Source organism: Aquila chrysaetos, chromosome 8 (assembly GCF_900496995.4).
Source record: "Aquila chrysaetos chrysaetos chromosome 8, bAquChr1.4, whole genome shotgun sequence".
In the NCBI taxonomy this organism is placed as follows: Eukaryota; Metazoa; Chordata; class Aves; order Accipitriformes; family Accipitridae; genus Aquila; species Aquila chrysaetos.
This window is the reverse complement of record NC_044011.1, coordinates 7,371,361-7,383,666: the sequence shown is the minus strand read 5'-3', so window position 1 is coordinate 7,383,666 and position 12,306 is coordinate 7,371,361. Positions and strand designations below refer to the sequence as shown.

The 12,306-nt window shown below is 41.1% G+C and overlaps 1 protein-coding gene across 4 annotated transcripts in view; it reads right to left on the bottom strand.

Moving 5' to 3' along the window:
• Positions 1–12,306, bottom strand: part of RNASET2 (ribonuclease T2) — a 29,996-nt gene extending 17,690 nt beyond the window's left edge. Inside the window, exons 1-4 of one of the 4 annotated variants that reach the window (XM_030022782.2) lie at positions 12,128–12,254; positions 11,170–11,223; positions 8,643–8,747; positions 4,898–4,964 (exon numbers count right to left, since the gene is read on the bottom strand). In XM_030022782.2, the coding sequence (XP_029878642.1) occupies positions 4,898–4,964; positions 8,643–8,747; positions 11,170–11,189 (192 nt within the window). In that variant the 5' untranslated portion in view covers positions 11,190–11,223; positions 12,128–12,254. Of the gene's footprint in view, positions 1–4,897; positions 4,965–8,642; positions 8,748–11,169; positions 11,224–12,077 lie in introns of all 4 variants that reach the window. The other 3 variants (XM_030022783.2, XM_041125397.1, XM_030022780.2) reach the window with 3 other exon arrangements.

Here is a 12,306-nt window from a genome sequence, read left to right as displayed (position 1 = left end):
CCACGCCGGAGCAGGGGGATGGATGCCCCCCAAGATGGCCGGGACCCCATGGGAAAGCCCGCGCTGGAGCAGTCTGTGACTGAAGATCTGCCCGTGGGAGGACCCACGCCGGAGCAGTCCGTGAAGAACTGCAGCCTGCGGAAAGGGCTCACGTTGGAGAAGTTGGTGGAGGACTGTCTCCCGTGGGAGGGACACCATGGCAGAGCAGGGGAAGAGTGTGAGGAGTCCTCCCCCTGAGGAGGAAGGAGCGGCAGAGACAAGGTGTGATGAACTGACCCCAACCCCCATTCCCCGTCCCCCTGCGCTGCTGGCGGGGAGGAGGTGGAGAAATGGGGAGTGGGGTTGAGCTGAGAAGGGAGGGGTGGGGGGAAGGTGTTTCGATATTTGGTTTTACTTCTCATTATACTGCTCTGATTTAATTGGTAACAAGTTAAATTGATTTTGGGTTTTTTCCCCAAGTTGTGCCTGTCTTTTGCCCGTGACCATAAGTGGTGAGTGATCCCTCCTTGTCCTTGTCTAGACCCTTGAGCTTTTCCATTTTCTCCTCCCCATCCCACCAGGGGGGTGAGGAGTGAACAAGCGGCTTCCTGGTGCTTTGATGCTGGCTGGCCTGAAACTAGGACACCCTGCTGCTTCTGCAAAAACACTTCTTGGCAGCCTTCCTGTTTATCATATACTGATTGCTGAGGGATTAATTCAACCTCAAGCAACCGTTGACTTGAAACAGAGTTACAAATGTGTATTTTCAAGTAGGCCCATTGGACCCCAGAAAGCCTTCTATATCTAGATTAATTTGAAAAAGAAACATTGTTTTCTCCTGTTTTAAAGCAATCTGATAATCAAACCAATCCAATTTAACCCTGCGCGTTCTGTAACACTGAGAAAAGTGCCAGTCAGCCTTTCCAGCACCCACCATGCTGAGAGGCAATGCTGCAGCAGAGAGATTTGCCTATTTGTAACTGCAAGACATTGGACAAACAGCAGGTTCCAGAAGCATGGAAGCTCCTTTCACCTCCAAAACACCAAAAAGTGAAACACCATCAAACTGTCACAGAAGTCTTACCTGTAGATTTGCCCAAATTACAAATCCTGTGATATAGCAGCTTGTACCCCAAGTTTAAATAAAAAGTCAGCTTCTGGGAAGTGAAATATTTAATCCTGCTTTCCCTTTCAATCTCCCTGTTTAATTAAGATCAATTTTAAGTGTTATTTTGTAATGAAACATCACAACTGCTATGAAAAATCCTTGCTTTTGAAACTGTGGAGAGAGTTCACCTCTTCAATTTCTCTCCCCCAAACAGTGTGTAATTATTCCCTTTCTCTTGCCCCCCAATCCCTAGGGTAAAAACAATCAATGAATGAGCCAGATTTATAAGGTTGCTGAAAAAATCTGGGAGGAGGGAAATAAAACAAATTTACTTCTTGATGAACACCTCTCTATCACGAGCTGATAAGCTAAAACCTCTCATGTGTTTATCCTTACAGAAGATAAAAGACCCACAAAAAACATATCAACCAGACCTTATTCACAGAGTGGTTGGAGGCATAGATTAAGAGTTATGAGTTACACGGGCATTTAGGAAAAAACTTTCTTTTGCTCTAAAATAGCACATGTCAAGAGCTGGACTCCCTTGGAGACACCTGGCTTAATATATAAACAAAGAAATAAAGGCTTCCCTTTATCTAAGGAACTTTTTGATCTAATGCTAGATCACAACAGTGTACTGCCCTCACCTTAGTCACTTTAATTCTTTCTATATTACATGACTACTTCTATTTTTACCAAACAAAAAAAAAAAAAAGAAAAAAATAGTTTCTATTCTTCCTTTAAGCCTTTGCTGTAAAATTACTGCCAAAGCCTGAAATTAGGAAAACCTTTTATCTCATACATAAAAAAAATAATTTCATCTGCTGCTTAACACTACATTCAAACCTGAATTCAGACTGTTCTGTTGACCAGCCTATTCTGTCATCTTTTCTTTAATTCTTCCATTTGATCAGCACACATGTGCAGTAAAAGGCAGATGACAGCAGGGTTTAGTACCCATTTCTTTATTATCCTTCCTATTCTCAACAGAGGAGGAACTGAATAGCCTACAAACTTGCACCAGATTTTCCCCATTTCACAAGGAAACACCCACATAAGATTGCCTCTTTTGCAATCTCCAAGATGCAAAAGCTGCAATAATATTTCTCTTCTTAAATTCTTGAATTATAGCACAACTCCATTAAAAGGGAGGGGGGAAAGTCCCTCTTCTCGCCCTTGAGTTGCTCCTATTTCTATCTAACAGGATTCATATTAATTTGTGACCAGAAAGTTTAAGTGACATGAATTAGCCACATGAAGTTCAGTAAATTGCACCACAGGCACCATTTATTAAGGGAACATTAAATTCATAATCACTTGAGGTCTGTGAATTTCGCTTGGATAAATTTGTAGAAGACATAGTCACTTTAGGTCAATTATATGGTACTAGAATTTCTAATCACATGATAAGGAAGAACATCTCTTCCTCCTTCACCCTTTCACTGCAGCAGTCAGTAGTTAAATCCTGGGATTATTGCTTCCATGACACTCGCTATTTTATTTTAATAGGTTAGTTTAGATGATATGATTACAAAACACTTACTTTCCAGTTTAATTGTGCTGATCACACTCAGTATTAAAAAGCACCAGATGAACACATACAGTTCAAAGCACAGGAAGAGCTGGGAGATGTGTATTCTCAAATTTCTGGCATGCTGAAGTATGCCCACTAAGTTTTAAAACAGGCCTTTTAGGCCTTCAAAAGCCTGAAAAACTTTTTGAACACAAATATGCAAAACAGGCAGGAATTAAGATGTAGGTCATCCACACACCTATCAAGAACACCATATGTAGCAAAGTATTCTATAATCAGGTTCCTTTATATAGGAAGCATAAACTAATAAGTACTTGCACAAACTAGTGTCTCAAAGGTTTTTTACATAAATGATATCATGAGTTCTGCAGTTTCCTTCACCTAGCTGTTTTTCCTTTCAATATCATGTCAACAGTTTTAAACTGAAGAATGATATTAAAAATATTTCCTCCCTGAAATAACATCAGAATCATATATAAACACACTGAACATGCAGAGGAATCTACGTACTTAAAAAAAGGCCACAGCTGAATTTGGGAACTCCTCTTATGTTAACATTAGCAAAAAGAAAGCTGTTACAGGAGCACAGCTGATATTCTGTTTCTTTATATGATACAGTGATGTGAAACTGGGCAAAAAGGCACTTAATATGATTTTAATTTCACTTTTTCTTCACTCTTTGGAACGCTTCTGTCCACCTCTTACTACAGAAGATCATAAGGAATCAACAAAGTGTAAGAAATCCTACATTTTCTGATGCTTAATATCTTCAATTATTCATTACAATTTCACTGGAAGGTTATAAAGGTTATCTGTCAATTTACCAATGGCACCACCCTGGAATGAAGAGTAGGAGCCAGCATGAATACACAGTGGGAAAACTGGTTGGTAGGGGTTTTTTGTTTGGTTGGTCTGTGGGGTTTTTTTGGTTTTTTTGTTTTGGTTTTTTTTTTGTTTGTTTTGTTTTTTGTTTTTTTTTTTTTTTTTTTTTTTATTTATTTTTATTTATTTTTTTAATTGCTTGCACCTCATTCATGTAAGCAAGGGCTTGCACTGCTACTGACTCTGAATGCCCACTCATGCCAGGCACTACAAACTCCTGAACACCAACACCTCTGCTTGAAGTCAGTAACTGTGATGTTTACGCAACAGAAAATCAGACACAAATTGCATCAAATCCACTCTTATTCCCCCCCCAAAAGAGGCAAACAAACAAAAAACAGAACAGTGGCCACTCCTTGGTCTCAGTTAGTCATGCACATCTGACTTTTGTTATTGATACTTCCCCTCCACATTTAACTAAAGTACATCTACTTTTCCTCAGAAATTTAGGCAGTATGTGACTTTTGCTGCTACTGCTTTTGTACATATTTCCAGAAATGGGAATGAGAAATAAAAAAAGTACCTAAAGAACAAAAAATAAGACTCCGATTTTGTGATAAATAAACCTAAGTCTCCGAGATCTGGACCTTTTTGGCTCCAGAAACATCTGCCTGAAACTGAAGCTTCTCTATTGTCTACAGGGTTCTTCATCCTTGTGTCAGTTAATCTGATCACATTTTCGATTTTGAAGTATAGCACATTTTTAACTTAGCTGTATGAGGAGAGGTCTTTGAGTATTTCCAACATAGGAAAAATGTTCTACTTATAAGATGGTAGTAGGTATTTAATAGCAAAAGGGACATAAGTAGTACACCTCTTAGTGGTGCTTTTGACAGGCATATGTTGGAAGGTTGGGTTCATTTTTGGTTCCCACCCCTGAAATACAGAAATGCTAAGAGACACCTGCCATAAAAGCTTTATAGCCCTCTTTTTCCTGTCTGAATCCATATTTGATGACTTATCATTAAAACACTGGAGCCAACATAACAAAGCTAATACTTGTTGTGCAGCAGACAGTTCAAGTACTAATCTGCTGTCTGCCTTCAGTTAGACAAGGCAGGCAAGTCTCCTTACAGAGTCTGGTGAAAGTCTAGGCTTGAGATTACAACTAACAAGACATCACAAAACATTTAACAAGCAATTAAGGCTTAGAGTACAGCACGTCCTACATTGACTATTAATCTGCAACACATCACAATCCTGTTGTTTACTGCTACTTTGGAGTGCAGGTCAAGTAGCAAAAGTTGCACCAAGGTCAGCGAAAGCCTTTACAAAGATATAAGGGCATAAGCAAGATTAAATGCTTGATGGGCTTTGTTCATTCTGTTTTCAAACTTCTGTTGTCCAAGGCTACATTTGTCAGGATAAAAGAGAACAAAACACAAAAATCTCACCTTACATACAGTCACTGGCCAATGATGAGCAAGATACAGCTTTTTCCAGGTATGAGGGTGGCTTTCACTGGAGAAAGACAGACAAATCTATTTGTCCTCAAGCATTTTAAAAAGAGCAACACCTTCAGCCAGCAACATGATGCTTACTAGTATAACACATTGATTATAGAGCTGGTTGTTGTCTATAGCTTCTATCGTAATATTTGAGAACTCCAAACACAGCAGGACCAAACTAACAAATCACACAGAAACAACATATTTAGAAACCTGCTAACACCCTCCACATTGTTAAACAAATTCAACTCCTGGCATTCTATCTCCATATGCTTTCCATTACTTAAATATGGAAGAAACATGTTTTCTGTTTTATATTGATGAAAGTGCTTACTGGCAAGCTTTTGCAACATTAATTAAAAAAAAAAGATTATTTAGGATGTTAACAATCTTCTAATTCTTCTTGATGGGTATATTAGCTAAAAAGAAAGTATACCACATTCTTGGAACTGTAACTACTCTTTTAAAAAAGAAAGACTACAAACAAACACAAGCAATGTAGCTGACACTGCAGGAGATGCAATTTGATTTCGCAAGTGTCGCCAACATTTATATTAAAAAAAAAATCAGAATAAAAAGTAAAGTAAAAAAAAACTATATTGGGTTTGCATGGCAAGGTTTTGGTAGCAGGGGGACTACAGGGGTGCCTTCTGTGAGAAGGTGCTAGAAGCTTCTCCTATGTCTGACAGAGCCAATGCCAGCTGGCTCCAAGACAGACCAGCCACTGGCCAAGGCTGATCCCATCAGCAATGGTGGTAGTGCCTCTGGGAGAACGTATTTAAGGAGGGGAAAAAAGTTGCTGCGCAACAGAAACTGCAGCCAGCGAGAGGAGTGAGAACATGTAAGAGAAACAACCCTGCAGACACCAAGGTCAGTGCAGAAGCAGGGGGAGGAGATGCTCCAGGCGCCGGAGCAGAGATTCCCCTGCAGCCCGTGGGGAAGACCATGGTGAGGCAGGCTGTCCCCCTGCAGCCCAGGGAGGTCCACAGTGGAGCAGATCTCCACCTGCAGCCCGGGGAGGACCCCACGCCAGAGCAGGCGGGTGCCCGAAGGAGGCTGTGACCCCATGGGAAGCCCTTGCTGGAGCAGGTTCCTGGCAGGACCTGCGGACCCATGGAGAGAAGAGCCCACAGAGCAGGTTTGCTGGCAGGACTTGTGACCCCATGGGGGATCCACGCTGGAGTAGTCTGTGCCTGAAGGACTGCAGCCCATGGAAGGGACCCACACTAGAGCAGTTCGTGAAGAACTGCAGCCCGGGGGAAGGATTCACGTTGGAAAAGTTCATGGAGGACTGTCTCCTATGGGAGGGACCCCATGCTGGAGCAGGGGACAAGTGAGGAGTCCTCCCTCTGAGGAGGAAGAATCGGCAGAGACAAGGTGTGATGAACTGACCCCAAGCCCCATTCCCCGTCCCCCCGCACTGCTGGCGGGGAGGAGGTGGAGAAAATCAGGAGTGAAGTTGAGCTGAGAAGGGAGGGGTGGGGAAAGGTGTTTTTAAGATTTGGTTTTATTTCTCATTATCCTACTCTGATTTGATTGGTAATAAATTAAACTAATTTCCCCAAGTCGACTCTGTTTTGCTGGTGATGGTAATTGGTGAATGATCTCTCCCTGTCCCTATCTCTGCCCACGCGCCTTTTGTTATATTTTATCTCCCCTGTCCAGCTGAGGAGGGGCAGTGATAGAGTGGCTTTGGTGGGCACCTGGTGTCCGGCCAGGGTCAACCTACCACAATCATAAATCTCAAAAATGCTAACTTTATAATTTTACAGACATCTAACTCAAACACTACATTTTTAAAATGCTTACTATAAATCAAGAAATTTTAAAACATTTAATAAATAATCAAACTGTGCCACAGTCTTAAGGTTACCTAAGGAAGAATTAAAGAAGGAATATCCCATATTTTACAAAAGCACTTGTGTTTCAAAGACTCTTAGAATAAAGAGATCTGTAACTCACAGAGGCATCAGTACTATCTTATTCCTATGCAGAGGAAAAAAAAAAGCTTAAAAATTTTGTTCAAAAAGTGTCAGAAGCTTGTATCATGTCTTTGCCACTTCTACAGAGGCATTTTTCAACAGTTTGAAGCAGACCTAAACTGGATAAACTAGAAATAGGTAAAAAACCTGTTGCTTCAGACACTACAGCAGATACTTTCGGCCACACTAAGTGATTAAATAGAACAACAAATGGGAAAACCTAATCAACAAAAACAGAACTGTAAATGGTTCAAACTGACAGCACTACGTGCAGTACTGTCAAAACAAATTGTTGTTCTCTGGAAGCTAATAGCCACATGTCCTTCATTAGTGCTTGCCAGAGGTTATATAAAAAAAAAATATATGAGAAAGCTAATTTTTCTCAACCCAAGGAAGTAGGGATACTCCCGTGTTAGATCACTTCTCAATTTTTCCCCTCTAGTTTTGCTAATATGCAATGACCACATTTTATCTTAAGCATTCACATGTATCTGTGGTTTTTAAATAATTTAGCAGAATAGCTCTGGAACAAATCAAGCATAGCCACAATGAAAACTATTAACACTTCTAACTGATCTTTACTGCTGCTGTGGAAACCTGAATAGAAGAATTCCCTAATACTGTAGAGCTGTTAGTTTCCTTGCTTTGAACAAATCCTTGCTTAGAAAAGTAGCATCTTTCCTCTGTAGTTGAAATAGCAGCTGAACTTCTGTAACAACAATCATGCCAAAATGAGTTCTCCTAGAACACACCTTTTGGCTAAGGATAGGTCAGAAAATTTTGTTTATTAAATAGAACAGGTTTTAGAAACTTAAGCTCAGAACTGGAATCCAAGGAAAGCCATTTTCAGTATCTATCCAGCTTCAGGGATATCTCCCCTTTTTTTGACCCCAGTTATCCTGCTCTGTGCAGTTCAGCACTGTACCTACCTCTAGAGCTGCCTCTGCTGCCAAGATGGCCAAGCCATAGCCCAAGTCCTGGGGATTCAGGAAACCCCAGTATAGTGTCTAAGCTACCAACCAGCTGCAATGCAGCCATTATATGAAGTTCAGCACTGAACTGAGCACCCTTAACCATTCTCTTGCCAAAACACTGAAAGGAAGGAGAAAAGTTTATTTCCTAATATAATGCAATAGGAATTTGAGCTTTTACCACAAAAGGGTGTGATTTGGGGTGTGGGCTCCCCCATGGCCCATTCATATTCAAGCCCAGATTTTGCCAAGTGCAATAACCACCAAAAGACTGCATGGCACTGATACAGCCCCAGTTAGGATGCTGTATGAAAAGGAATTTAAAGTTATTGGAACTGAGAAAATAGCAAGAAAAAAAAAGATATTAAAAAAAGTATACAGTGTAACAGTTGCCATAGAGATTATTCCAGTTTTTTGTTATAGGACCCAAACTTATTTCTGATTTATGTCATTACTACATCACAAGTTTAAATGATTCATTTAAAGCAAGATTGCAAAGTTTTTAAGTGCAATGAATGTAATTTAAGTTTCCCTCTTTTTTCATGCTGACACATTAATAAATGTAAAGCTTTTCTCAGGCAGGACCCCCGTTCCTCCAGTTAATGCAGATGCCTCATTTTACCAGTCACCTAAGGGAATAATAACACATAATGAAGTTTACACTCATCAGAAGCTAAACTATTCTGCTCTGCACTTAAGCAGTAACTGTCAGAGATTTCTTTTTAAAGCATAACTTACCTTTGAGTGAATTTATCTGAAGCACACCAACAACATAATGCCATAGAAAACCAACCTAGAATCCAATAGTGCAGCTTTGCAGGCTTCATTTTGTTAATCAAATAGCTGTAAAAAGATGTTAAAAGAAGAAATCTGTTACTTATCTAATGCACTAAATTGCAAGCGTTAAAATGCAGAAAAACACAACTATCTCAGAAACAGCAAGTAATATCAACTCTAGACTAGATTTACAACCATGGCTAAAATGAGGATCTCTTTCAAGGCTGTGTCTGATTCTGCAGGTTGTATGCTAATTTTCATAAACTAATGGCATCAAGGATGAGATCACGGTTTCCTTTTTTTTTTTAATTTATTTGCATACAGTCCCAACAGAGTCACTTTCCAATAGAGATACATAAATCTTCTATGCAACCATACTTTATGTAATGTAAGACTCTACTTGTGGTCAGCTGAAATGCCCAAAGTGATTCATTAAAGAAACTTAGAACTTAACATTGAATATTCATGTTGAATTGACCAAGGCTGATATTACAAACTCACTGGAAGTGAAGTATGATGTCCAAGGACGAAATTCTCTCTAAATGCCAGTCAACTACTATACTGATGTTAAAAAAATTGCTGCTAAAACCATATTAGTTTCTGTTCTTGTTATAAACCTGAGACAGCCTGTATGAAACCATGCACAATCTGCCTGCTACCTCATGAACCCTGGAAATCAAGGGAGAAAAAAAAAACCCAAATCAACTTAACTTTCACCAACAGGAGGACTTTCACTTGGCACAGGTCAAAAACCCCCAGCTGCCTCCTGTATCCGCCAGTCATTTCACAGCATTTCAGATGCTACCTCCTAGATGCCAGAAATAGATGTACATGCATGTATTTACATGCAATTATTAACGCCTCACCAAACCTACTTCTCAACTTTCTCACTTTGAGAACCCTAAAAAAAGCACTACAAGATACTGCGTGTAACCTATGTGCCCCTTCTAAGATCACTCACTACACAAATCATATCCTTTTTTCTATGAAGGTTTTAAAACTAATCCTTTCTTATAACAGTCAAATAAAGCTTGTTTTGACACCAGTAAAGACATTGCCGATTCAGCCACTAAGGCTAACATTAGGAAATTTAGTGTAATTCTGATCCACAGCTCATTATAAACAAGAGTCCATTTTCCCACCATTATGGTGTGGCTCTGGAACCAGCCTGCAGCCCACACCCAAAGCGCTACCCCACAGTTCTGATGTACCAAAGGGGCAACCTCCCAGCTTGCAAAATGTGTCGAGATTTCAAAACTGTTGAGGGGTTTAGGCAACAACTGTAACAGTTAACCAGCTAGATTTATCACTAGGTTTTGCTAAATTGTGAAGAAACTACACCCTTTAAGATACTAATCTATTTCACATGTTAATGTCTCTAATTTGTAATGGATGTATTACCAAGGTAAACGGCTTGGCCTAATAGAAGATATTACTAGATAAATACTAGTTGGCAACTGTTAAATTTCTGATCTAGTTTCTTAAGAAATGCCTGACGGATTTTCACTCACCAGGCAAGATGAGCAAAAAAAGATTCAAATAATTTGGAGTGTGCTACGTGTATACAAAACAGTTGACAATGTAGAACTGATCTTTATCAAAAGCCAGCTAAAGCAAGATGTATACCTTGTATTAAAGAAATTGATATATTCGTGCCAAAAAATCACAAATAAGTAATTAACTGCCGGGTATCCAATTTCCCCAAGACTTTAAAGACATTTAAAGTGATCTCAAGTCTCACTCATCACTTGAGCAGTAGCAATTAATGATGCGAGATTCAGACCTTATAGACCTGTTTATGATTTCATCTACTGTTATTTTCAACTGATAACCAACCAAGCAAGACTTTATTTTTCTGCATGATAAACTATCTACCCAGGATAAAACAGGGAGAGATGTAAGGAATCCTCATGTAAGATTCTGCCCTACCTATAAAAAGCACACTTCTTCAGAGAGCAGAAAGTACCACTTAAAGGACAATAACGTTACACACCATCACCAAAAAAGGCTGCACTATACAAGGTGTGGAAAAAAACTTCTTAAGGAAGTAGATTATGGAAACAAAATAAGCCAGCAACCATTATGGCATTTCTTCTGCAAACTGGTATGACTTAAGATGGCAGGCACAATGAAACATTTTTTTCCAGTGACTAAGCTCTAAAAAAGCATAAAGGCAATTATCTCCCTTTCTCATTGGACTCTTACATTTGACCAAATAATGACCAGAAACAGAGGGGGGCTTCAAAAAACGCTGCTATCAGAACAGTGGAATGTACTGATTTATTCTGCATACTGGTCTGCACCCTGGAACCAGAACGTAGGGACGACAGAGACAGTGACCAGACCTGAAAGCCTCCAATCTGTAACTTTTACATAACAAATTACATTTTTTCCACTGATAAACAATACATAAACTCTCTCTGAGATTTCAGCTTGGAAGACAATATTGCAGCTATCATGACAGACAGAGTGATTTACTCAAACTGACCTTTTATTCGTCTGTGACATTGATGGTAGGAGGCGAAAAGGGTGTCAATCTCACCTGAAAAGCACCCAAATGATGCACATTTGAGGAAATGCACATCCAAATTAAAACTGTATTAACAACTAAGATGTGTGAAGCACATCCAATTTTAATAAAAATTGCTTCTTCAGCACTGACACAGCAAGCTTTTTAGCAGAACTTTCTCACTATTTCTCTCACAAAGTACAATTCAAAGCAGAACTTGTGCAGCAGTGGCTTTCGGGAGAGGCCGGCGGGAGGTCGGTGCTGCGCTTGGCCCTTCCACGGGCTTCCTGGGGAAGTCTTGAGCAAGGCGGCACCTTGCTTTCCTCACACACAAACTAACGCACTGCTCTACTTTTAGCCCCGTGTTGTAAGATTTAACTTCCTGACACCACAAAGCACTTGCTGCAGATAAACAATCATCACGTTTTATTACAAAGGTATTTTTATAAATCGCAAAGAATGCAGCAGAGCAGAGAACACCTGCGACAGAAGGATGCCAAAGCTGACAAGTGTACAAAGGAGAACTATAAACAGAATTTTCCCGACTCTGGGAAATGCTGCAATTTCTTTGGCTGACTTTTGGTTTGCTTCACGGGAAACTTAAGGCATAAGAAACGAAACCTGATACGGTTTGAGCCCTTACCAGTCCTGCAAATCCCACCTAACCTCGTGCACGTCAGTAATCTCACTGGAGGCAACGGGCAAAAAAAAGCCTACACAGGACTACCTCGGGCAGGCCGAGCGCTCCCTGCCTCCTGCGCGGCTGCGGCCATCGCAGCGCAGCCACACGCGGGCCAAGAGGCGGGAAGCGGGAGCAGCAGGGACGCCGGAGCAGGGAGGCGTTCGGACCTGACCTCCGCTGCCTCAGACCCGACACCTCACCTCACCTCAGCACCCCGCTGCTTGGCCCTGCCCGGGACCCGCCGGCCCGCGTTACCTTCCGCCTGCTCCTCCCGCCCGGCCCCGCAGGAGCTCTCCCGCGGCCCGGGCCTCTCTCCAGGGCCGGGCGCAGCACGGCGCACGGCCGGGGCTCCCGGCAGGGCTGACCTCGCACAGCCCCCGCCTGGGAGGAGGCTGCGGGCGGGAAGGAGGGACGGAAGGACGGGGCCGCCTCCC